The 26,232-nt window shown below is 44.0% G+C and overlaps 3 protein-coding genes across 3 annotated transcripts; 2 read left to right on the top strand and 1 right to left on the bottom strand.

The window, feature by feature from the left end:
• Positions 1–1,984: 1,984 nt before the first annotated feature.
• On the bottom strand, positions 1,985–7,394 carry dmap1 (DNA methyltransferase 1 associated protein 1). The gene is made up of 10 exons (XM_085399476.1): positions 6,924–7,394; positions 6,538–6,629; positions 6,131–6,326; positions 5,856–6,014; positions 5,582–5,749; positions 5,258–5,443; positions 4,844–4,915; positions 4,143–4,215; positions 3,420–3,763; positions 1,985–3,023 (listed from the first exon to the last, which is right to left on the bottom strand). Exons 1-10 carry the CDS (start codon positions 7,017–7,019, stop codon positions 2,964–2,966), a joined length of 1,446 nt encoding a protein of 481 aa, XP_085255602.1. The 5' UTR covers positions 7,020–7,394; the 3' UTR covers positions 1,985–2,963.
• Positions 7,395–8,066: 672 nt separating this feature from the next.
• Positions 8,067–15,606, top strand: hnrnpm (heterogeneous nuclear ribonucleoprotein M). Its single transcript, XM_085399478.1, has 16 exons — positions 8,067–8,306; positions 9,229–9,410; positions 10,964–11,016; positions 11,710–11,717; positions 11,823–11,916; positions 12,007–12,264; positions 12,379–12,532; positions 12,654–12,703; positions 12,782–12,839; positions 13,286–13,393; positions 13,494–13,544; positions 13,629–13,694; positions 13,794–13,895; positions 13,988–14,598; positions 14,687–14,738; positions 14,825–15,606. The coding sequence occupies exons 1-16, from the start codon at positions 8,215–8,217 to the stop codon at positions 14,986–14,988; spliced, it is 2,103 nt and encodes a 700-aa protein (XP_085255604.1). The 5' UTR covers positions 8,067–8,214; the 3' UTR covers positions 14,989–15,606.
• Positions 15,607–15,795: 189 nt separating this feature from the next.
• On the top strand, positions 15,796–25,138 carry timm44 (translocase of inner mitochondrial membrane 44 homolog (yeast)). Its single transcript, XM_085399477.1, has 13 exons — positions 15,796–15,874; positions 16,313–16,417; positions 16,865–17,068; positions 17,149–17,229; positions 17,311–17,460; positions 17,631–17,767; positions 18,176–18,261; positions 19,043–19,135; positions 20,189–20,313; positions 20,468–20,518; positions 20,675–20,764; positions 20,997–21,107; positions 21,816–25,138. Exons 1-13 carry the CDS (start codon positions 15,845–15,847, stop codon positions 21,933–21,935), a joined length of 1,383 nt encoding a protein of 460 aa, XP_085255603.1. The 5' UTR covers positions 15,796–15,844; the 3' UTR covers positions 21,936–25,138.
• Positions 25,139–26,232: the final 1,094 nt, after the last annotated feature.

Raw genomic sequence — 26,232 nt, forward strand, 5'->3', positions numbered from 1 at the left:
ACACAGCCCCGTTCTTTTATTTCAAGGTAGGACACCTTGACAGACGGCACCACCTGACTCGAGATGTTCCCAGAAGGATCACGGTGCCGGGGAGCAGTCCCACTCCCTGCTCTGCTCCACTCCACTCTTCTTTATTCTGCCTCCCCGGGGCTTTAATGTGGAGAGTGGACAGTGGGGTTAATGCCTAGCTGTAAGCACTGCTTAGCACAAGTGATTGGGTTTGTGTTGCAGCGGGCCTTCCCCCCACTAGCAAAAAAATCCAGTGGAAATGACTTCTACTGTCCAGCCCTGTGGGCACTTTATTTCCCAACTAGCAGTTTCAACGTCCCCCCTCTGTTGCGGCTCAGTGTCCCAGAGGGCACAGGTGAATTTGATGTGGAACAATGATTAAAAGTTTTCTCCCTCAAGGTGACCTAAATAGTGGAGAAGGTGAAAGTGAGAAACATGAGTGAGGGGCACGGAGGTGAAAGCCTGCTGTGGACGTGTTAATGATGTAGATGAGCCAAAATCCAGAGTTTAGGGAATAATTCAGAGCTTGTCCTCACACTACTGATGCACACATGTAGTAATCAGTGATTGCATGTGACATGATGGGTATAAAGCACTGTGCCACAGACAGGAAGCATCCACAATCTAATCTTTGTCACATCAACGGTTACCTCCAGGCGTGATGCATTTGAGCAGCGTTCTATCACTTGTGCTATTACCTGCCTCTTCCTGCCACACGTCCCTCAGTACACATCTTCTCTCTTAACTGTGCGTTCAATCACCTCCACCTTCGCCTGCCGCTGGAGCCGAGCTCCCCTTCGACAGTGACGTATGTCGGCGATTAGCCCGGATGCAGTTCAATTATGATAAAAAGCCGGCACACCTCTTAGGCCGTGATTAAAGCCTCAGCCGGGCCTTGATAAAGAGATCTCATCTCAGCGCCATCACGACCACATTATAAGACGCTCTCCAGCGCAGGTCTGCCTCATGCTTTTCACATCAGCGTTGCAGAACGTATACTGTCGCACGGATGGAGTCCACGCTGGTCAGAGTTGGATGGGGGGCCGCACACGTGGTCGCCAACGCCTCAGTGCTCGCCTATTTTCAATTTAGAATAGCATTTATTTCTAACCTTCGCGTTCTCCGCGCCAGTCTTACACGATGCCTGCCGTATAACTGAAGGTGGCCTCAGACATCGAGAGGTAGCGAGAGGCCCGAGTTTTGATAAATGCAAGAGCAGCGATGAAAAGAAGATATCAGAGGAGCATGAAAGGAGAGGGAAGGGAGCAGAGCATTAATCCAACAGCAGGCTGGGAGAGAGGGGGTGAGAATGAAAGACAGAAGAAGGGGAGAGAGGGAGAGAGGGGAGGAGGAGGCGAAAGAAAGATAGCCTTTCGGCTGTGTTCTGTCAAGGGAGAAATTACACATTTACGGAGGTTTTTTCAAGCAACAACGGGCTCCATAGATCAAACCGCTGGATTTATGAGCCAATTTTCAACATGAAATATAGACACACAGAATCCATTTTAGCCATGTTTACTTGGCTTCTCTTGCTCTTTCCTCTCAATCAAACGCGCTGCAGTTTGTGAATGGTTCGACTCTGGAAACTGCAGCAATGCTAATTAGAGCTGGAAGTAAAGATTCGATCAATTGCAGCATTTTGATCATTTCATGTGATATCGAATGTTTCCACATCTGACTGTTGGGAAATTGTGGGAAGCTGCAGCAGATCAAGACTTTAAAAAGATCAAACGCTTTCTTTGCTTCGGGGTCAGTTTCTCCTGCAGATAAATTCACATTTGAATACTTTAATAATAACTCAAAAACTATACATGCATGATGTGCTTTGTTTTGCAGGTTGGAACCCAAAAGGCAGACAAACATCTGACATGTAAGTTTTGTGTGCAGGCTGCAGAGATTCAATTTAAAGAATATAAAGGCTATAAAAGTGATGTGCACCCATGTACACCCATATCAAAGCGCCCCCCCCCCCTATTCTTGGCAAACGTATTCAAAATTTGCATAGAAATTAATGTCTAAGTGGGCTAAACGACATAACTGACATGCAATTAGCAATATTATGAGGAGGAAACCTAATGAAGTTTTAGTGGCTATGCCAACCTAAGAATGATCACTGCTTAATTATCATATTAATGAAGTCATTAGTTGTCACTTAACTTGGATGACAGGTAAGGTAAGAATGTCGTGACCCTACAATTTCCCCATCAAATGTGTATTCAACACTAATTACCCCCAAGTGCAGATCTCTGAAATCTGTAGAGTGACGTCCCTTTGAAATGTGAACGGCAAACTTCTGAGGTATAGACACGCACACCTCCATGTAAGAAAGAAACAGACATTTATTGAAACGTTGACTAAAGCATCTCCAAGGTCACCTGAGAACACAAATCAGTCCCGCTAGTCCGACATGAAAAAAACTGGGCAGCAGATGGAAGCGAGGTCGGGCCGGCGCCACAGGTTAACACAAAACACGTTTCCAGTAAACACTACGGCACGAAACAACAACCCTCACACGGGTCAAACGAGCACTGCGGCTCGCCATCCTCCCATTCCCCGACCCCGTTCTTTCATTCCAATTCATTTCAATTACGCAGTCGTTCCCACCTTCTTCCCCGTGTCCCGATTAGCTCAGCCGGGCAATTTACAGTTGATCTTGCCTCATCTAAGGCCGAGCAGCGGTGGAGGCAGGGAGACGAGCAGTAATGGAATGAAATGTCACTCAGTCGCTGCCTTTGTCACAGCGATGCTGAGCAGGCCTGATGGGAGGGGTTCGAAAGGCCTCGTTAGTAGGTGAAAAGGTGTGTGTGTGTTGTGAGCAATGAGTGTACGTAAATAGACAACAACATGGTGTCCAGCTCTGCTGTGTCTCTCTGGTTCACTCGTGGCCGTCGCCACTGTGATCTGAATGAGTAACACTGCCGCTTCGCTTCCACGTGTAAAAGCTGCCGCTCCCATCAAGGCTTCTTCACCTTTTTCACCGAAGACGAGCTGGACGCCGATTCTCTCCGCTTGCGCTGCAATGCACAAATACACGACAGTCACGCTGGGGTTTGCTACGACCACTTAATGAATAACATCCAAAATGCCTACAACGGAGAAAAGTCTGACCCACTCATGCTGCGCTCTCCCCTGCTAACACCTGCTGTTTGCCTCAGGAGGGTGAAGACAGTCATTAGTCTCTACTGTTCTTTTCTACTGCTGCAGAGCTTTATTATGAGGCTATGAGCAGGTTCGACCCTTTTCAACACAGATACAAAAAAGCAACCACGACGAGTGACTGCTGCAATAACGAGCGCTGGATTCTTCATTGGTTTCTCGCCCATTAATACTACTAATAATAGTATAAAACAAAAATTATTACACAATGATAACGGTTTGGAAAAGTTCGTTTCCGAGTTTCACAAACATACCGAGTTGGGGGTAAGCGGTGCTCCTACAACGTCGATGATCTGCTCCTTGGCTTCCACCTTAATGTCATCTGCATTGAGCCAGGACTGAGATTCAGCCCCTGGGGTGGATGCTGTAGTGCTGTTGGTGGCGTTGATGTCCCCACCCTGTGATGCAATGACTGGACCGGCTCCTACAGTTCCCACGCACCCGCCGGCCTTCAGCAGGGCCTCGTAGCGATGACGCAGCATCTGCTGCTCGTATTCACAGTTGCTGTGGGCCTGCTTCAATTCATACAGCAGCACCAAGTCACTACGAAGCTCATTGAACATCTGCACAATCTCCTCAGTGGGCATGGGGTTAAGATCTACAGAAGGACACAAAGAGGAAAGACTAAAGTGTGATTTAAGCACTTTAACACATTTATTTAGTTGATGGTGTGTACAGTCTACGCATGCACAGTGTGTTTAGCTAAAGTGGTTACATGTTACAAAGTGTTGTTGCATTACTGTCAACTGTAACATGAAGTGAGCGCCTGAGATGCTGCAAACAAATATAAAGACAAGTGAAAAACGTCCTGTGTGTTCAACTAAACTCTAACTTATTTGTAGCATCCCTGCAATGCTTCAAAGGTTACATAATCCTTTTATTTCCTTCTGTACTGAAACTAAACTCTGTCGCAAAGAAGAGTTAAGACTGTGAAACTGGGGAATGTTAACAAATTGCTAAAGTTTAGTCATCCTCACCCACTCCTTGCTCTATCAGGATCTGCTCAATGGCCTTGATCTTCTTCTGGCCTACGGAGCTTGGCAGTTTCATCTTAATAACACACAAACACGCAGAGAAAAATGCGCGCGCACGCACACACACACACACACACACACACACACACACACACACACACACACACACACACACACACACACACACACACACACACACACACACACACACACACACACACACACACACACACACACGAGCGTGATTTAAGGTACCGGGACATTAGGATAAACAGCTCCACCTCGGGGCTTTTAATTCGTATGAAATGCACTTCAGCGGGCCAGATCAAAATGTCTTTATCCACTGAACTCTATCTGACTGATTAGCTGTGGGGCCACTCCACTCCTTTAGCTGTGCAAATGTATTTTCCATAGAGAGCGGCAGCTCCTCATCAGTCTTGAAGATGAATAAGAGTCCCCGTGCTAGGCTAGGTTTTACAGATATTAGCTAGTCAGTAATAGAATTAATTATCACAGTGATAAGAGGAATAGCTACTAAAGTCAGAAACTCTAGTTTCTCACAAATCAGTATCTTGAAATTAAGAGTTGGACAAACAAAAACTTGCTATTTTAAAGAATTTCACATTTTTACTTTTACATCAATTCCCTAAGAGTGATTTTATAGGACTATTTAATAATATTGAACAGGACGGAGCTATACTCACCCTCTGACTGCGCAGTGTGACGCCCGCTGATTTGAAGTCAGGGAATTTGATGCCTGCCGTCTCTGGAACAGCCTAAACAAGAAAAACTATAAATGCGAGACACAAACTGTTTGGATACGTCTGAAACGTCACCATAGAGGCATTATTATGGATCAAACTGGGTTTAAATGTTACTTAGAACACTGAGAGAAGATCGGTGCGGTTTATTAGAGACACTTGTCCCATCAAAATAAAGAAATGACCAAAACACCACTTAAAGCAAGTAACAATTAATTTAGTGCAAAATGAGGACAAAGCTGCACCGTGACCATTATTATTATTAAAATTCTCCCCATTGTTGCTTTTCTTTGACTTCCTCTGTTACCAGCAGTCATGTGCTTTACTTTGCTCTTCTTGAGTGAAATCCTATCATACCGGTTTTTCTGTTTCTCTTTTTTGTGGAAGCTTCTTCTTGGAAACTCTCTTTTCAGCTCGTCTCAACTCTGTCGTTGTGTCAGCTGCCTTAATGAGTTTTTGCAGATCCTGGGCTTTCTTCTCACGCTCTTTCTTCCTAGTCTCAATTTTCCTTAGCTCCTGAACAAGATACTCCTCTTCTGCCACCTGCAGGGAAAAACGGAGAAATGCGGTCTTTCACATTTAAAATGCTGTGAAAAATCTTTTTCTTTTTTTTTCCCCCCACAAAAAGAACGTGTCTATACACCTGCACATAGATACAGGTCAAAATGCAAAATCACAAACCTGTTCAGGTGTGCGATTGAACAGCTTTTCCAGTTGCTCTTTGCGGCGCCTTTCATGGCCAGCGTCAAAGATGTAGATTTTGGGTTCTGTCCCTGATGCTGCGCGCACTTTGGTCAGCTTACCACAAATGCTATAATATCGTTCTTTCAGGTCCTCCACAGAGCGTTTCTGACAAAAAACAAACAAAACAGTTTTTAAAATTAAAACGTGTGTTCTTTAAATTCCCCTTACTGTAATTTTCAAATCCATTATAGATGAGGCACTAAACACTTACTCTGTATTGCTGGTGATCATATCGGTCATGGACAACGATGAAGCGTAAGTCAAACCGCTTGCAAAGGTCAAACAGGTGGTCTGTCTCTGCTTTAGTCCAGCCATCATCGTGGAGATGCATTTGGTACTCTTGCTCCGAGTACACTGGCACCTGCACTGTCTATAGAGGTAAAACAGAGAAACAGTGAAAAAGGATGAATAATGCGAAAGGACGGGTAGCTGCAACCACATGTCCTTCTTGCCTGTACTACATAAGCAGAAGAGGGTTTTCCCTACCTTGTTAAAGCGAGCAAAAGGGTAGTCCTTGCCCTCTTCTGCAACACGTCTCCAGTGGTGGAATATGGCCCCGTCTCTGCGTGCTGGATTTGTGAAGGGCATCCACTTCCAGGGACGAACCTTTTTACAGCCTAACTTGGCTTTGACTGTCCTATAACCTTGAGTGGTGTCACTAGGCAGCAGGGGGGGTGCATCCCTATGGACAAACAGAAAAAACAATTCTTTATTATCAATATTCTAATTGTTATCATAAAATCAAGAAACACAGAAATGCAAAGTTATTTACAAAACACTTTAGATTCCTTCCAAATGCAAATAAATCCTTTTGAAATTCCCAAACAGGAAACATTAAAAAGGCCTTTATGCATTTCAGATTAACTGACTAATATTGAAAAAGAAAAGCATACTTCTTATCAGAATAAAGCAGAGCGTAGACCTCTCTGTGCATTCCCTCTGGTCTCTTGAAGGTCAGCGTCTCTGTTGCTTTCTTGGTTTTTTTCTGAGGTGGAAGATGCAGACATTCGTTATTCAACTGCAAAAATATTTGTGCTCAAACAATTGTAATACACATCTCTTCAGTTTCTCTCCCTGGCAAAAGCTTTGAGCTGTAAGTACATAAGTACATTATTATACCTGCATGTTACGAACCCAACAGCTAGTGAAATTCATTGAAAGTATAATTTAAACCAGTGTTACTTAAATCCAGGGACAGACATCATTAGAATTATCGTATACAACACAAAACACAAACGTCCATCTCACTATAAGACAAACATGAATAACACAGTCTCACCTTGTCTGAGTTGATGAGGTCTTTCTTGGTGATGGGACCATCATTATCCCCTCCGGTCAACTCAAGAATATCTCTGACATCAGCACCGGTAGCCATGGCTGTATGAGATTAACTGTTTAGCTATTTAACGTTTTGAAAAATCTATCAAAGCTAAATAACACGAATTAATTCACGCGCACTCATTCATTCTGTGCATGTGGTAACGAAAGACTCGTCGTATACACTCCTAGCTAAGCGCTAATGCTAATGTTAGCATTTCGGTAGCAACGCTTAGGTCTCAGAACCGCAAACAGCAATATAAAGAGTTCGTAAGAGTTTATATTCCTAATATTACTGCGTACTTGACTACAATATGTGAACATTACAGGGCCATTTATAATGAACATTCACGAGATAGCTGTTAAGGCAAAGAGAGCAATTAGCACAAAACCGACACTCCTTCCGTCCCCGCTCATATCGTTGTGACTAGACGGATTGCCTATTAATTATCGCCCCCGTGAGGTCTGGCGGGCATAACAACTCGAATTCAGCTTTATTATGTTTACATTGTTAAATAATGTAAACGACAGTAGAGGTTAAAAATACCAACAAAATCATTGCAATAGAATACAAATTCTTCAAACCATGCCCGGCACATTTGTAAAATAATTGCAGAGCATAAAACTGTGATGCCATTATAAAAATAGTAACGCTTCAAACATGAAGGACCTGTTTGTCACGTTTCTTTGAAAACATATAAACCTTTGCTACTTATTTTACCGTTCATCAAACTTTATGTACGCTTGCACATTATTCTGAAAATCAATGTACGTGCCGCGATGTCCTTAGTTTTAAAAGAAAATACCGGAAGCAGACCCTTTCATTGAATGAAGACAGCTTGGTGATATGAAACTGAAACTGGACTTGGTTGATTTATTTCGTAAGAACTCGATAAGTGAAAGTTATCAGGCCATATATATATATATTTTTTTTAATGTAGACTAATTTGTCTGGGACGATTTTATTTTATTTTTTTACATTTCAGTCCACACTCCTCACCGGATGGTGGCGGTAATGTACCATTTTGCTGTTTGCCAAACGCCGATAAATAATATAAAGAAGAAGAAGAACCTCTCGTTTAAACTCATGCTTCCTCCTTCTTTCCGCCATTTTCCTCCGTTGGCGTACCAGTGAGAGGTGTTGTACGAATTCAGTATATGTGCTTTTGAGTTTCTCTTTAGAAGCGCAAGAATCACTAATATCAAATTTTCTAGTACAGTTTCCTTTCATAAGCACTAATTTGCGTAAGAAAATGTCCAACGAGCAGGTAGAAACTACCACAGAGCAAGCAGGCCAGCAGCAGCTGTCGACGCCGCCGCAGCAGCAGCCGACTTCGCAGCAGGGGTAAGGCCATTCATCGAGGTTCCTTTGTTGCGGCTTATTAGCTAGTTAGCTTAATTTGTTTTCTTACACAGCGATAAATTTGTATACAGCGGCATCTGTTTAATTATATTTTTTAAAAATGCAATTAATGGTAGACTAGCAGCCCCGGTGTGCTTTAAATACGTTCTGTACGTGTTTTTCTAGCTTAAGCGGCATTTGGGGCCCGTCTATTTACCGAATGCAACCCTGCGTTATATATTACTGGATGTATGATAGGATTAAAAGTACATGTAGCTATTGCTTTGTTGCAACAGAAAGTGGACATATTTAACTTTATGTCCGGTCGCTGTTGCTGCTTTTTGGCATTACTTAAACAGTTTAATATAACACAGGCCCGCTTTATCCAAGGAGAGGCCTAGCCATGCGGCTGGATTGCAGATAGCAGGCTGCTAGTTAACCATTGTGTGTCTGTGTAAATGATGCCTGTGTCTGCAGTTAGTATTAGCATTTAGCATTGAAATTCACTTTTCCCGAGGCAGCGGTTTCCAAACTTTATTTGCTAGGCCCTCCTTTGTTTTACAAGGAAACCTTCTGTAAACAAATAAACAAACAAAAGTAAACTGCAATAAAATAAACTACCACCTACCAAATAAATAAACAACAGACCCCCCCCCTCCCACCCCACCTTGGGAACCACTGACATGAGGTATCTTTCTGTTCCCCCAGATTTTGGAAAATGTTTTGTTACAGTAGTTATAAGGAGTTAAACACAACTATAGCTAATTAAAGTACAAAAAAACACAATATAACGAAACATTTTAAAGTAAGATGGATGGATTGTAATGAAGCAAAAATGGGAGATGTGATGGATGTGAGTTTGGCAAGTCTTTTAAAAGCTTTTTAAAGTATGTTTAGAAAGTTTTGTGAACTTTACATTTTGCAGGGAAATGAATGGAAAAGGCAAGAATGAGGCCAATGCCAGCAGGAAGGAAAGGCCTCAGAAGAGAGGTGGAGGTGGTCGCTATGAGCCCTATGGAAACGCAAACAAGAGATACCGCGTTTTCGTCAGCAACATCCCATATGATGTGAAGTGGCAAGCCCTGAAAGATCTGATGAAAGAGAAAGGTAAGGTATCAGGATTAGGGGTTGACTCGTGTCACATTTTTGACATGATAAAAGATCAAATCAGATGCAGGGTCATTTTGTTTGACCACTGCAGTTTTGAAGAGCTCTGGGGAGTTGTACAGTGTTGTCTGAGACCATGCTGGAGTCACTTGGAACAATGGTTGTGGACAAGGTCCCCTTTTTTTAAAAATCTGTCTGTCAGCTAAGGAGTCGCTGCAGACGTGTACAAGCGTGGTGAACCTGGATGTTTGAATTTTCAGTCTCCCTTAAGATTACTAAAATCTTGAGTTTTTGTGAAGTGGCGGTCGTAAATGTGCAAAGGAAGTCCACTAACTCGAAAGTCCAATGGCTTGTGATCATGAATGGGATAATGATGTGGTTCCTCCCCCAAGAAATGCATTAAAAATACAGTTCTTTGTTACAGTATAGTGATTTTTTTTTTGGTCCAGAAACATGGAAAAGGTTGCTTTCAGTTGAAATTTGTAATTAACAGTAAAACTTACACACTTAAGATTTATTAACTTGTGGTCAAACCTTCGGAGAAATGTAATATTTAATTTGTGATGCAGTAAATGTGGATGTGAGTAAGGATTATTTAAAAGTCAATTAAAGTGTTAAACATGTTGTGTAGCTATGGAGTAATGCATTTAACTGGCACCTATTTGAGCATGTGTTAAGAAGGGTACAATGCTTTTTCAGAAGGTCCAAGTAGTATTTGTTTCATGACAACTGACTGTGGAGTTAAATTGCATTTTCTTTTTTAGGTGTGACCTTGACAAGCAAATGTTTTTCTCGGCAGATCTTCATGTTGTACCAAGCACAGCTTTGTGCTGCGGATTTATTTGGGGTACAGGTCTACAAAACGAAGCAGCTTCTTATGCACCGTCCTTGTCTCTAGAGGTTTGGTCATCAATGTCCATCTGTTGAGCAGACATGACCTGGAACAAAGGCGTGGCTGTGGTCGACGCTGAATCCAAATTACGATCGTGCATTTCAGGACCAGGTCCAGTCCATGATCAGGTTGGCAGTTAGAGAAGCTTCTCATCCAAAAGTTTTTCTTCATTACGATTATGGGTAGGTTTCTAGCTCAGCTAGGCTCAGCTGATGGACTGAGGGTTAAAACCGTTGACAAAGTTTGCTGAGGTTTGACAGGAAAGCGGCTGAGGTATTAAGGAGGCTTTGCCAACTTGAAATTATTTGGTCAATTATCTTCAGGTAGAAGAGGTGGTGTTTGCGGCATCATATCCAACTTGAAAGGCTGTTGGCCAGTCCAAAAGTTGTTGTCCTCAGTCTACTGCGTTTGGTGTTTCGGGAGAATTCTAACAAGGACGGGCTAAGAAGTCTCAATTAATTAAAGAAAGAGGGGAAAAGTCCAAGCTTGCTTTTTGTAGACCTGTACCAGATTGTGCTGAATGAGGTGCTGGGGGAAGGCTCAGGACTGGCTGTCTGAGCTCACTGTCACCGGCCACCCTACTTGTTTCTGCTCTAAACCCCCATTGTTCTCTCGGCTTCTCTCCCCTTGGTGTGTGTCGTCTCTGGAATCTGATTTGTAGTGGGTGAGGTAACGTACGTGGAACACTTAATGGACGCAGAAGGCAAATCCAGGGTAAGTGCAAATACATACAAATAAAACACACGAATAAGCCTAGACAAACCTGTGTTTGTCAGCTTTGGTTTCCTTATTTACTATGTTGGAATTGTTCAGATACAAACCTGGTGGAGTGTGTGTGACACGGTGACGTGCCGGAGGCATGTTTCATTTGAAGTTGTCTGTGGCATTGACTCGAGGCCATCGAAGGGTTGATGATCTTATAACAGGACTTCAGCTCCTTTGTAGCCAATCCTGTGGGATTGCAGTAGCTGATAATGTCCCTGTGGTTGTGGGATTTGCTCCTTATGATCTAATGGGCCGTAGTCTGCAAGAGGTCGTAGCAAGGCTGCTAGATGGTTGATAAATAAAACTCATTCCATAGAACTGCTGGAAAACTCTAATATCTCAGTAGTTGGGAATCCTCTGTCACTGTCTGCCTTTAGGATGCTGGGGGAAAACTCTATTGAATACATTTGCCTGTATTGTGTTACTGGCTTGGCTTAAAAAGATCTTAACAATGTAGTGTTATTTTGGAAGCACAGATGTGACCAAGGCTGTAGGCTTGTGTATGGTGATGAACTTTTAATTGCATGAGATTGTTTATTGTGACCTGTCAAAATATGTCCAGTGTTACAATCACTTTAACTAATTTGAAATATTTTCTCTTCCCTTTGATTTGACCTGTTCCAATGACTTCAATCAACAAAGGGTTGTGCGTAAGTAGACTTTAACTTATCGTCAAAAGCAAATAGTGCAAACTGCACGTGAGACATGCACCAGTGTTTTACACACATTTCTCACTGGAAATGTGTTTTTGTCAGTGTTGTTGAGTTCAGGACGGAAGAGTTGATGAAGAAAGCAGTGGAGAAGGTCAACAAGCACAACCTCAATGGTCGGCCCCTCAAAGTGAAAGAGGTAGGTCCCAGAGGGGGAAGCTGTCCGACGCACAGACAAAAGCTGTACTTGTGGATTTGGCCGACTCATTATTTTGTGCTTCTTTGTAAGGACCCTGATGGTGTGATTTGCCAGCGGGAGATCAACAAGGCCCAAGGTGGAGGCCCTCCAGGAGGTCACGGCGGAATGGGAGGCATGGGGGGAATGGGAGGAATGGGTGGAATGGGCGGAATGGATCGTATGGGTCCTGGACCAAATGGTCCCATGGTCAACATTCCTCCGAGCCTCCTGAATAACCCGAACATCCCCAATGAGATCATCCATGGTCTCCAGGCTGGCAGGATTGGCAGCACTGTCTTTGTGGCTAATGTAAGCCTTAGTGATTTATCCGTTTTTCAGTCTGTATACGAATACTGAATATATGGAACTGTGTCTTATTGTAACTTTAGTCTTGTCTAATTAACTGTCTGAAACTACCTACAGCTTGACTACAAAGTGGGCTGGAAGAAGCTGAAGGAGGTGTTCAGCATGGCGGGCATGGTGGTGAGGGCGGACATTCTGGAGGACAAGGACGGGAAAAGTCGAGGCATGGGCACCGTCACATTTGATATGTCCATCGAAGCAGTGCAGGCTGTCTGTATCCTTTGGAAAAATTCAGCATTTCTATGGTAGCCATTGAATCTTTTTGAATCTCTCGTGTGTGTGTGTGTGTGTGTGTGTGCGCGCGCGCGCGCATGTTTTCCTTAACGGTTTCAAAGCAATGTTCAATGGACAGCTCCTGTTTAACAGGACGATGCACGTCAAACTGGTATGTTGCCTTTGCTGTACATTAGAGCTCTATGGCCTGACGATGAGTATGGTTACAATGCCTTTGCCTTTTTTACAGGATGAGAAATCTCTTCCTAAAGATTTTGGACCACCGGACAGAGCAGCTGCCCTTCCCCGTGAGTATACATCAAGCCTTGTTCTAGTATAACAGAAGGTTTTGAGAGTTTAAAATATTCACGTCGATTAAAGTCCCGATTTTTATGATTAATTTTGTTAAATTAGATGAAATATTTAGTTTTGTCTCACTCGAGTTGCTGCATTGAAGACCACTTTGATCCATGCTACCATAGTTTTTGTTAAACTGGGGAGAGAGAAACCCAGTAACTATTTAAATGATATTCAAAAACTACTTGACGTTGCCCATCTCCTCTACTGTCTGCTCATGCTTCATGTCTGTTGTTTCCCAGCAGCCCCTGGGGTCATGTGATCTTTGTTTCATGGAGGTCGACATTGGTTTACTGCTTCCCCTGAAAGTGTCAGCTGTATTTATGCTAGTGTGTGCGTGTGCGTGCGTACGCGCACACACACAATCTTCAAACTTAACCTGTTGTCTCTGAACCAGGTGGCCTGAGTGGTATTGGTTTGGGACTGGGACCTGGGGGCCAACCTATTGATGCTACTCAGCTCAACAGAGGTGGTGGTGCAGGGATGGGCAACATGGGTCCTGGAGGTACACAACTGCAGCTTCTTAAAACACATTAATTTATTTTTAATCCACTGACTAAAAGACAGCAGTGAAGTGAGAGCTCAGTGTCACTCTGTCCCTGTAGGTATGGAAGGAATGGGCTTCGCCAACATGGGAGGCCGGATGGGAGGAGGAGGTATGTAGTAAAACTTTGAGTCTACCTACATTTGGTCTTTCCAAAAAAAAGTGCCTTCTGTAATATTAATGTCTTTGTTTATAGGGATGGACAACTTTGGAGGAATGAACATGGACCGCTTTGGCTCTTCAGGGATGGGCAGGATGAACGGTAAGCAAGTGTTGAAAACCCACTCAGCACTCCAGAGCAAGCGTGGAACAGTTTCACGTTTTGCTGGATGTCTAATGGTTTCATCTCTTGCATTGTCAGAGATGGACCGTGGGATTGGTGGTGCTTTTGACAGGGAATTTGGGCGAAATGAAATGGGAATGTCTCGCAATAATTTTGGAGACTCCTTTGAAAGAGGAATGGGTTAGTATTTACAGGATTCTGTTTGAAAGCCACACTGGTGCTTACTTCCACTCATGCATTTTTCTCTCTCTTCTGTTTGCTCACTTTTATAGGAAGCTCGCTGGGAATGGACCGCATGGGCTCTGGAATGGACCGCATGGGAACCAACATGGACCGCATGGGAGGAATGGATCGGATGGGAATGGACAGGATGGACCGCGTGTCTGATCTAGATAGGATGGGTTCCGGGTTTGACCGAATGGGCTCTGGGATGGATCGGCTGGGACCCAGTATGGACAGGGTCGGACCTGGTCTGGATCGTATGAGTTCAGGTATGGATCGCCTCGGCCCATCTGGATTTGACCGCTTGGGCCCATCTAGCTTGGACCGCATGGGGGGTGGCGGCGGTGGCGGCGGCGGCGGCATGGACTTTGGCTCTCCGATGGGAATGGATCGCATGGGCAACACCGGGATTGACAGAATGGCGAGCAACTTCGACCGCATGGGCTCTGCCGGAGGACTTGACCGTTTTCCATCTGGCGGCCTTGACCGCATGAGCTCTGGAATTGACCGGATGGGATCTGGAGGTGTTGGTGGTCAGTTTGACCGTTCTGGTGACTTGGAGCGTGGATTTGGCGGCAATTCCTTTGGAGGAGCTGGGGCTGGAGGTCCTGGAGCCGGGGGAAGCAATGTCAGGAAGGGATGTCAGATCTTTGTCAGGAATGTAAGTTAATCCACACTTTAGCTTGGCGTATTCACTGGAGAAGTATGTCTATACTTTAAATTAATTTGGGGATATTTTTGTCTTTCAGCTGCCTTTTGACTTCACCTGGAAGATGCTGAAGGATACCTTCAATGCATGCGGTAAGACTCAAATCAAATCAAATGAAATCAGCACTGTTAATCAGCATTTTCAGTCATTTTGGACATCTGTGTTCATCCTCCTTTAGGAATGGTCCAGTATGCTGATATTAAGATGGAGAACGGGAAGTCCAAGGGCTGCGGTGTGGTTCGCTTTGACAATCCCGAAACTGCCGAGCGCGCCTGCCGGACCATGAACGGCTATCGCCTGAATGGAAGAGAAATTGATGTTAGGATTGACAGGAATGCATAACCTGTGTGTCCGTGTTGCATCTGACATTATTTTAGTTTGTGATCTCACTCTGTACTCCTGAACTGCCCCTTCACCCAGTATACCATGTTAGATAAATGTAACAGTGAAACTCTTTATTTTTGCCCTTTTCAGACATTGGATGTGTCACATGTTAAAATCACTCAGACATGGGTAAGCTTGACTTTGAATGAAGCTATGAGGACTATTAGACTGATCACCATGTGTCAGAGTACCACTCAGTGAGAGATCTTACTGCAGCTCAAAAATGAATTTGAGATGTGAGGCTGTTAATGTTCACGTTATTCTCCTTTGGGGTTCTACAGTGAGCTCAGGAGACATAACTCAAACATTAGCTCGTGCTGTTATTGCTTTCTTGAGTTTTAAGAAGTCATTCAGGCATGAAGCCAGCACGTTCAGATGCTGTTACAAAAGTAAAACTAAATGCATGTCTGAAATGGGCTTTAGTGACACGTCATAGTCAAAGTGTTTGTTTTTCCTTCTGTTTAAATTTTTTAGAGACCAACTTTTAATTTTTTATTTTTGTCCTATCATGCTTCCTGTCAGTGCTTTTGTTCTGTAAGGTGTTTTGATAAAATAAACCTCAATATTTGAAACGCGTTCACTGTTTGTGGTGCTCGTGCGCTGATCGTACGTTTCATAACATGTGAGCTAAATGAGCCAAATAGTGAGCAGCGACTGCAGGTCAAAGTTGATCTCGTAAATATGAGGCACAAACACTGGGGCGGTGGAACGGTCCTGTTGAGCTCTGGTTGGCTATTACAATGAGCTGTAGTCCAGCCCCCTCGTGGACGAGGAAGGTCACCACCGGAAGAAGGTCACAAGCACGACGTTCAAGATGGCGACCCCCTTATGTCGGTGTTATCAGGTGAGTGTTTGGGCCATGTGTGTAAAATATCCACGTAAAAACACCACAAAACGATAAGGGAACGAACTGAAACGACATTTATTCCACGGCCTCTTTTAGCCGAAACGGCGAAAATCTCAATTTCGTTTAACTTCTCTGCTAAACGTGCTGTAAGCTAGCCGAGCTAGCCGTCTGAATAGAGGGGTAAGCAGCCGGTGTCTCAGCTCTTGGAGTTGGGAGCATATAAAATGTTGGAATTTCAGTGAAAAGTCCAAAAGCTCCAAACATTGTTTCTGGAAAACTTTTTCTATCGTTAGCTTGTTTGCTGCTGCTTCACTTGAAGCGTTCCGATAAAGAAGTTTCCTGTAAAAACACCAAAGCTTCGTGATTTATCGTCACGTTCAGTTCAAGAGTTTATTTCAGCCTCGAGTGTCTGCTGAAGTTTGTTTCTTTGTCCAGATATGTGTAAGAAGGGGTTTGGTGGCTTTCCCTTCCTCCTACCTGCTGCTTTCCAACAGACCCAATGTCTACACGATACGTGGGCTCCTCACACACTCTCCACAGGTAACAACACCTGGAATAAGTCCTACTTGACCCTGATTATGTCTGCCTTTGCCATATAGTCTATATACTGTTGGTTTATATTGGCATATATAATCATTAGTATTAACACAGAAAGATACTTGGGGTGCTTTAAAATGCTAAAATGTCACAGTTTATTCAGGGAAGTCGTACTGCAGCTTGTAGTTTAGAGTTAACCTGCGTTTGTATAGTTTCTGAAAGGCTTTGCTGAAACTTTAATACAAATGCTTGGTAATTTTCCTCTTTTAGCCCAAGTCTAGCACACTGTATCTAGATAGATATAGATGGTGGGATTTCTTTTCTCTCTAAAAAATCAACTGTTGGTCAGGTTTACATTTTTAGAACTCTGGCACAAGAAATACATTTGAGAAATACAAACTCTACATTTGCATTCATCCTAACCTGGTGGGGTTTTTGTGTGTCTTCAAGGTGCCTCAGTCAGCCCTTCTTCAAGTAAGGTATTTGTCAGGAGAGCGGGGTGGTGGACGAAGAGGTTTCCTGGGAGAGTTTTTGGATAACCTCAAACAGGAGCTAAACAAGAGCAAGGAAATGAAAGAAAACATCAAAAAGTTTCGAGAAGAGGCCAAAAAACTCGAGGAGTCAGAGGCATTGAAGCAAGCTCGGAGGAAATATGTAAGTATCTGGCCGCACGCTGAACTTCTGTCACTTAAACTAGTAGCAGGTCTGGAAATGCTCTTCTTGTCTTTTCCCAGAAAAATATAGAGTCTGAAACAGTGAAGACGTCCGAGGTTCTCAGGAAGAAGTTGGGAAACATTTCAGAGACGGTCAAAGAGGTAAATATGACAGGTACACGTATAAACTCTGATTGTTGTAGTCATGCTGCTGAAGCTGGTACGATTCTGTATGTTTGTAAGGGACTGGAAGAGGTCAGCCGGACAGAATTTGGGAAGAAAATCAAAGAAGGAATGGAAGAAGCTGCCAAAACAGCAAAGACATCTGCTGAGACTGTCTCCAAGAGTGGAGAGATGCTGGGGAAGACGGGCGCATTTAAAGCAATATCGCAGGTATGCAGTCACAGTGCAAGTTAAATATGATTCACCTTTTATTTCTCCTGTACAGCATGTATGACGCATAAACGTGTTACCATTATTCTCAGAGCTATCATTAAAGACGAGGTCATTATTTACTAACTATTAGAAATAATTTGTGTCACTGACAGATTTTCTGTTTTTAGGGAATGGAGAGTGTGAAGAAAGAGATCGGTGACTTGGGTCACACTGGCCCTTATCGGCCTCCCACCAGACTCAGAAAGAGGACGGAATTCTCCTCCAAGGGGGCAGCGGATGAAAGCAGGGTCTTTGAGGCCAACGAGTACGTGAGGGCCCTCTGTTTGCCTGATGCTAAGAGGGGACATGCCCCTCAGCTTCACGATCAATATTTGGATCGATCGGGCCAATATTACTAAAGATATAAGAATTGAAACTCACCCAAAGCTAAAAGCAGCGAGAGCTGGGACTCACGTCCGATCAGATACCAAGAAACTGACATTAATATTATTTCTTCAGCAGGTTTTGGTATCATCAGCTTAACACCATCAAATGACAGTTTTCACACAAACTGTTGCCTGATGTTTGGAGGAGGACTGTAACAGCTGTGTGCCATTTCCTCCACCTCATTGTCATTTCAAGTGTTTCATTTCTATTTGCCTTGTTGATCTGGCTGTAAAGTGCTTATTTATCACATTTTATATCACTGTATATGTTTATATCATCACTTTAGGGAAGCTATGGGCGTGGTGCTCCACAAAGACTCAAAATGGTACCAGCAGTGGAAGGACTTCAAAGACAACAACGTGGTCTTTAACAGTAAGCAATAACCCCGCCCCCCCTTCATGTTACACATACTGACTCTTTGTTTTAGTCGCTCAGGCGTTACCTGGTTAACTGTCCCAGTGTAATTATAGGAGAGGACCAATGATATGTCTGTTGTCTTAAATGTGATGCTGCTGCATCTTCACTGTTGACCCCGAGTAATAAAGCTGGCGTACTTTTGTGTTTGGCCGGCGATGGCGTTACTGACCCTCCAGTTTATTAGCATCTATTAATAAGCATTTTCTGAAAGAGCAGGGTGATGGAAGATGTAGCTACACTCGGTTAATTTTATGTGCATTAGTTATGGAAACGCTGTTAATGATTAATAATGTTTGGACGTGTGAAAGATGGCCTTTCAGGTGGGACGTTACACAAAGTAATCATGTAGTTTTTTTCACAGCCATTTGGGCCCCATCAGCGTTTCTAAGCTGAAAATGCTGATCACTCACTTCTGTGTTTGATAAAATAACATTGCTGGCAAACTGCTGCCATGAAAGTCTTTCATTCCAGTTTGGGATGCAGGATGAGTCTTTGATTGGTTTCACGCTTTTCTTGCCCTGCTTTCTGTGAGGTGAAGCTCTCCGCCGCCCACATGTTCTGACACATTTGTGAATGTTTTGACTCAAAATGCTATAAACAAACATGCTGCTTGTATAATGTGCTTATTGTTAGAAAGACAAATATTCGTACTGCTTTCCTGAACTTATCCAGGCCTGGAAATCAGATTACCTTTGTATCCAAACCTCTGACAAACTGATTTTTTTAATAATCACAGGGTTCTTTGAGATGAAGATGAAATATGATGAGAGTGACAACGCATTTATCAGAGCGTCCCGTGCCGTCACTGACAAGATGACTGACATCATAGGTGAGCATCTGTGGGAACTGTCGGTGCTTTGAAACACACAATTGTTACATGTATCTCTTTTTATGCTTGAAAGACTTAATTTGTATTCGTGGACCTTGATATGATGTCTAGTCAAGATGTTTTTAGTAACATATGCGGTACTGATCCACCAATAGAGGATCAGTACCTGGTCCTCAGCCAGGACAGGGTGGAGTGCCCACTCCTCGGGGGGGAAGTGGAGTCGTTCATAAGGAGCACAGCTCCTCCACACAGGGCTGTGCGATTTGACTATAATCTGATATCGCGATATAAGACATCCGCCGTCCAACAGCGATATATTTCACAAACATTTTGCATTTTCTGTCCATTCTGTGAATCTCGGGCAGCTCGACTTGTGTGAAGTGTTTCCAGCTGTGCGTCGTGTAGCTGGAGTCGAGTGTTTTGACCGATGCTGAAACGATACATTTTTAGACATAAGTTGAAAGGCCGCCGTTTTCTTTGAGTATTTATTACACGGCGTGTTCTAAGGTTTATTTGTTAGCACCTGACGGCTCTTTTTAGCTTCTCGTCTCTAAACACTCTGCATCTTTCACGTGATTCAATTTATTTTGAAAAATCTCAACAGGATCTTCAGCTTTATTGTGAAAGGTTTATGTGGAAAATAAACAAGCGGATGGTGGTTTTACCGTCGTTGTTGCTAACGACAACGCATAAAAACAGTCGCTTGTCCGTCCGCAGTGTGGTGATATTAAATGTAAGAGAGAACTTTAAGAAGCTAATTCTGCAGTGACCATCAAAACGGTGAAAAAATATTGGCGTGAACAGTTTATTTTGCGACAGCAGGAAGTAAACGATATGAAACGACAGACATTTTCATATCGTTGTATCAAACAGCCCGACCTCCACATCCAAAGGACCCGGTTGGGGTGATTCAGACATCTGATCGGATAAGCAGAAGAGGATTGACTTACGTAAAGATGAAAGTCTTTATATTATTGGAGGTTATATCGCTGTTTATCATATACTTGATGAATCTTTTACAAATCTTTGTCCTGCTCGTCTGTGTGCATAAAGGTGGACTGTTTTCAAAGACTGAGATGTCTGAAGTGCTGACAGAGATTTTGAAGGTGGACCCGTCCTTTGACAAAGACTCCTTTCTCAAGCAGTGTGAGCGAGACATCATCCCCAACATACTGGAGGTAACACCAATCTCAGCAGATATCACTCAAGTTTTTCTAAATCTTTAAACTGTCATTTAGAGTGTACCTCTGCAAAAGGAGAATACTCGGTACGACTGTGCACTGCCTTCATAAAACAAGTCAGGACGACCATTTAAGCCTTTTTTCCACACAGGCCATGATTCGAGGGGAGCTGGAGGTTCTGAAGGACTGGTGCTATGAAGCGGTACGTCCTTTTGCACACGCTGGCTCTGCGTGTTTAAATAAGTGGACTGACAGCTCCATGGCTCTGCTGTGCCTCGATTCTCTGCAGGTGGCCAGTTTTTCATGAAGTGTCTTTGTCATTATGTGATCTCCATTTTCTCCTTCACTGGGTTTGCAGACGTACAGCCAGCTGGCTCATCCAATCCAGCAAGCCAAGGCCATGGGGCTTCAGTTCCACTCCAAGATTCTGGACATCGACAGTATTGATGTAAGTTGCGTAAGACGAGACTCTGCGGGCTGATACTCAGACTACTGGCTCTTCTTTGCAATCTCAGGTTTAAAAATAGCAACACTTCATCAGTTTGCAGTTCATACGTGTGCTGACGGGAGCTGTAACGACTCTGATCACTGATTCGACTTTTATATTTGTAAATGTTTCACCTGATGAAGGGAAATCCTTGAATTCTGGTCAGTAAATATTCATGCATGTTGTTCTCCAGCTGGCCATGGGTAAGATGATGGACCAGGGTCCAGTGCTGATTATCACTTTCCAGGCTCAGTTAGTCATGGTGATCCGAAACACCAAAGGAGAAGTGGTGGAAGGAGATCCTGTAAGTCTCACACACACACACACACACACACACACACACACACACACACACACACACACACACACAGAGTTGTTGGTTGATCGTGAACTATTACAGAGCTTTAGCTGGCATGTTGTCACACTCACACGTGTGTGAGATCTTTTAAATTGATCATTAAGTGAATGCAACGAGACGGTGGAGTCATATTCAGCCGTTTGGCCTTTGTTTATTCAGACCCAGAAAGCTTTATGGGCTGTGAATCAGCCGCCGAGGACAGCTCGGGGACGCGTTTGGTTGGAAGCGAGGTCAAAGTATCCATTCAGCAGCTGGCAGATGCCCAGTGCTCAGGATACAAGGCTTCTGCCAAAGGATAAATGGTGGATGTACTGTTCCTCTGGAGTTTATAAGCTGAGCTCTAATGTCTGAGCATTAAATGACACACTCGACCATTTATGGCTCCTGGACTCAGCGTCTCTGTTTCCATGTCTTTCATCTTTCAAACTTTTTAATGCGACGTCTGGATGTTGACTGAAACTGAAAATGCCAAGAAGCTTTCTGCACAGGCTGAGCCCCTCCCTTTGAACCACAGGAGACTGTGTGTTCGATCAAGCCAGCAGCAAAACAGATGTTTGTGTCGTGGTTCAATCAGTCGCTTACAGATGTATCATCATGTTATTTGTTTTGTTTGAATTTAAAGTGAAGTGATCTCATCTGTCATCTTTCCTCCAGGAAAAAGTCCTCCGGATGATGTACGTGTGGGCTCTCTGCCGAGACCAGGAAGAGCTCAACCCGTACGCTGCCTGGAGACTATTGGATATCTCCGCCTCGAGCACGGAGCAGATCCTCTAAGACTCTTTGATGTGCACTAAACACTCACAGTCAGGGAGGAGGGGACACACACAGGTGGACGTGTGGGGGCCGGACTTTGCTACGAAAACACTGTGGAGTAGTGTTGCTGAAAGCTCGAGCTGCTTCTCCATCTATTGGCTTTGCTCCGTCAGTTATTCCTGACCGTTCCTCAGGCTCACACTTGGGGGCAGTAGACCACCAACAACATTCATCCAAAGTCCTTCTTGCAGCCTGTAGGCTGAGCTTTGCTGTTTGATGCAGCTCTGCCATTGTTGGCTTTAAATGATGCCATTTTATCAATATGGGAAACAATCATGTGGGAATCAGCCGATAGATTTGTAACTAAAACTTATGTCGTCAAACAGACTCCTTCATATCCTGTCACCGTGATGTCACCGTGACGTCACCGTGATGTCACCGTATACCTTTATTCCACCGTCTTTCTCCATCAAAAAGAGACGCACACCATCAACTTACTGGGCCCAGAGTTGGAACCATTGATCCCAGTGGCTGTGGGAGGTGCTACTGCAAAAAACAAAACCACTGCCGTGATTTTATTTCCAAAAATTAACTTTGTTGCACAACACTATGGAATATCTGGTTTTCAAGCATGTGGGATGGTCGTTTCAGGACTAAGGCAAACGCTGGTCCTGAAGTCGCAGCACGCCAGCACCTGATTGGTGGAAGAGGTGACAGTGGCTGCTTTCGCCAGTGCCAATCAGTGCGCTCCCATCTTTACTGAGGATTGTCGTCCTTGTATGTATGATAATGCTTCAGTGTGATTGTTGACCTGTAAGAGTCTATATTTATTATAAGAAATAAAATGAACAGTCACCTTTGGAAACAACTTTCAATCCACCTTTTTGGTTTTTTAACGGTTCGTTTTGGGAAGAGATCATGTGATTCCTTCGAGGGCAGTTGCTAATTATTTTTTTAATTAAATCCTCGTGTGGGATTTCACTGTTTATGTCATCTTTCCTTTGGGAGCATCTCCGGGGCTGAGCGGAGGCTGAGCACTCATTGGTTTGTCAGTGTGATGATGTCACGATGTAGGGTGACCTGGATTGTTTCATCGGCGATTCGTGCCGTTCGTGTTTCTCCTCGGTGACTTCTGGTGCGACTGCTCGGCCTTCAGTGCTGTGATGTGCCAGCCTCACTGTGCCTTGTTGTGCGGTCAGCATCCCAGGAGCTCGTCTCAGAAACGTGGAGGTTAGAAAGGCCACGTGGGACCTGAAGCATCTCCAGTCTGGGGACAGAAAGAGTTCATCTCTACGGTTTTATTTCTGTTGTGTCTGCTCAATAACTTTTGTAACACCTTCAGACAGTTTCATGGAAGAACAACAAAATCTTTATCAGTGTGCTTTTCTGATGTACACTGACTGGACATATTTTTAGGTACACTTTGCTGGGACTGTAGTGGACCCTCTTTATGTCACAGCACAGACTGGAGGTGTTGGAAACGTTCCTCAGAGGTTTTGCTCCATACATGACAGCGTTACACAGTCAGTCAGTGTGTCAGCTGCACACGCCAAAGGTGCTCTGTTGGACTGAGGTCTGCAGTGAGCTCCATCTGAAGATGGTAACTGTTTTCATAAAATGATGGACATGGTCAGCAACAATACTCAGGTCGGCCGTGACATTTAAACGATGCTCAGTTGGTGCTAAGGGGCCCACAGTGTCAGATCCACAGGATTACACCTGAACTGCTGATACAAGCAGGATGGATCCATACTTTCATGTTTCATCACCAAATGTGATCCGACCTGGAATGGGAGTTGGATTCTGATTCTATTACTGGCATCAATTATTGATTCGATCCTTTATTGATTCTGTTATTGAGTCTGTTGGGTTCTCACTGGCTCGCTGTGACCGTCACCGCCATTGCTAAGCAGCGTATGTTACTTAATTACTCCCAGGAGAAAGTATTTCATTACATTACTTTGCTGCTTCAGCTGAATCACAGCTGAGGCTACGGTCCCGCACACCAACGCAAGTTCCTGTCGCAATGAAGGCGCAAGCGAGCTTTCTCTCAGTATTCAGGTATGAACTCACAGCTGACAGGAGCAAAGAGGAAACCAGCACAAAGACACTTGTGATCGCCACAGTGATCCTACTTCAGAAAACAGGTAGAAACCGAGGCTGCAGCTGGACTCATCAGTTTGAAGTTCAGGGTCAGTTTGGGCTGGGGCTAGCTCAGTGTGTTCAGCGTATTCAATCATGTTTCTATTTATGTATTTATTAGTAGTAGTACTAGTAATGATTTAGTTAGTTTCTTGCTCTCTGTAAACTGTAGAGATGTTTATGTGGGGAAATCCCAGTAGATCATCAGTTTCATTCAGATCAGCCGGTCTGGAGCCAACAAGCCGCCATGTTCAGAGTCGCTGAACATTGTGACACTCGGTGTGACCTTCACGGTCACCGTGACCATGTCTGCCTGCATAAATGCACTGAATTAGCTGATTACATATTTGCATTAATGTGCAGTTGAACCCAGTAAAGTTGAGTAAATGTTTTCAGTCCAGATGAAATGCTGATGGCAGCAGATGTTCGTTGTGTGCAGCAGTAACGAGGCAGCTCGGGACAGATGCTGAGCAGAATGCAGTGTTGCATTCATTTGGTCCTGCGTCGCTCACGGAAGCTGACAGCGGCTGGTGGTTGCTCATACACAGGCTTGCATGTCTGCACATGCAGACCAGCACCTCCACTGTTCAAGCGCTGTCCTGGATGATGAATCCTGACTATTGCTAAGCTGTGCTGAGGCTGCAGCTCCCTGTTGCTGTGCTCATCGCTCACAGTGCACCTCCGTGGTCTCGCACACACCACTCCCCACTCAGGGTCCAGAGGAGCATCCTCGGAGAATCCACAACTGGTCAGACGGATCCTGCTGACCGAGAGAAGACCCGACTCATTTGTGTTTGTTCCATATGCTATCACGTTGATGATGAGCTCACACACAGTGTGCAGCATCAAATAGTCATCAGTTGTGTTTACAGCACTATACTTTGATGCTACTACTTCAGGTGGAAGTGAGTGACACACATGAACACCTGAGTGAATAAACTATATTATATAACAGCTCCACTGTGCATATAATAAGAACAAGAATTCTTATTCCCAGCCTTAAACGAGCCAACAGTATTTGAATGGGTGGAAAGAGCGTCGTAGGGTAATTTCCAATAAAGCAAGTTCACAAAGGGAGTCTATGGCTGACGCGTGTTCCTGGGTTCCCAAAGAAATGCTTCCAGTTGCATTATAAGATAAGATCAGATGACCTTTATTAGTCCCACAGGTGGGAAATTTGTTATGACTTGAAGACTGTTTATTTATTACAAACTGAGGATGTAACAATGAACTCCTTCCTAAATAAGCATGGACGTTCCAAAACAAAGCAGTTATCCAGAAGTACCTGTGCACACGGTCGGAAAACCGTGAGACTCTAACCTCTCCATGCTCCGCCCCTTCCCCCTCACGCAGGGTTTCGTGCTGCTATTGCACTTACATACTTAAACTGAGAGGTACCCCCTTTTTAGGTTCCAGTCCCAAACAGTGACGTAACATCACTTTATGTAAATACATCCATTTTCATATTTATTAATCCTGAAAAGATGACTTATGTAATGAATCTGTGAATTATAAAATTATAAAAAGGGGCTACTCATGCATACGTCTGTCCACGCACGGAGAGAAGTGGTGCCAGGTGAAGAAAGTCAACAAAGTAGGACGCAAGTGTCACATAGACTCGCTCGCTTGATGGGTGAGTGCTGACATCCTGCCTGGGCTCCAGGCTGGCAGCTGCAGCAGGACTAACAAGCCGAGTGACAACAACAGGAAGAAAAGGGACTTTCAAAAGACAACACGATGAGTCATAATTCAGCCAATATCTTTAGTGTGTAAAGACATCCTTTCAACGACACTGTCCTCTGTAATTTAAAGATAGCAGTAAATCCAAATCTTACATTATGAAGCCTGAAGTCTCGACTGTGAAGCTTGATGTCATTTAGATAACAGGCTGGCTTTAATTTCCCGAACACGTCTTGCTGTTTTCTTGTTCTGCGGTGTTACACTTCCTGTTCATCTTCATATCACACAAGCTAAGTGCTCCGAGCCTGCCAGCCATCCCTTCATTCAACACCCACCCTGTTTCCTTTCTTCTGTGTCATCTGCGTGATGCCCCATTAACTATGCCGTCCTTGAGCTCCCCTGACAGCCCCGTTTCCTTTAGCATCTGCACTTCTCTACTTTCATCTAATTATCCATTTTAACAGATTTGCCACAAAAGCTAAACTAGGTTAACCCC

The sequence above is a fragment of the Rhamphochromis longiceps genome, linkage group LG23 (genome assembly GCF_057381845.1).
Source record: "Rhamphochromis longiceps isolate RC_006_pf linkage group LG23, R_longiceps_female_GT1.1, whole genome shotgun sequence".
NCBI classification, from domain to species: Eukaryota; Metazoa; Chordata; class Actinopteri; order Cichliformes; family Cichlidae; genus Rhamphochromis; species Rhamphochromis longiceps.

Bases quoted from the DNA above. Each gene is read 5' to 3' on its own strand.
- dmap1 (XM_085399476.1), bottom strand. From the start codon at position 7,019: ATGGCTACCGGTGCTGATGTCAGAGATATTCTTGAGTTGACCGGAGGG. The intron at 6,630-6,923 runs GTGAGACTGTGT...CTTCCACCTCAG, and splicing joins ACCTCATCAACTCAGACAAG to AAAAAAACCAAGAAAGCAAC. The intron at 5,444-5,581 runs GTTTGTGATTTT...TTTTCCCTGCAG, and splicing joins TCAATCGCACACCTGAACAG to GTGGCAGAAGAGGAGTATCT.
- hnrnpm (XM_085399478.1), top strand. From the start codon at position 8,215: ATGTCCAACGAGCAGGTAGAAACTACCACAGAGCAAGCAGGCCAGCAG. The intron at 11,917-12,006 runs GTAGGTCCCAGA...CTTCTTTGTAAG, and splicing joins GGCCCCTCAAAGTGAAAGAG to GACCCTGATGGTGTGATTTG. The intron at 13,394-13,493 runs GTACACAACTGC...CTGTCCCTGTAG, and splicing joins GGGCAACATGGGTCCTGGAG to GTATGGAAGGAATGGGCTTC.
- timm44 (XM_085399477.1), top strand. From the start codon at position 15,845: ATGGCGACCCCCTTATGTCGGTGTTATCAG. The intron at 15,875-16,312 runs GTGAGTGTTTGG...TTCTTTGTCCAG, and splicing joins CCTTATGTCGGTGTTATCAG to ATATGTGTAAGAAGGGGTTT. The intron at 20,314-20,467 runs GTAACACCAATC...TTTTCCACACAG, and splicing joins TCATCCCCAACATACTGGAG to GCCATGATTCGAGGGGAGCT.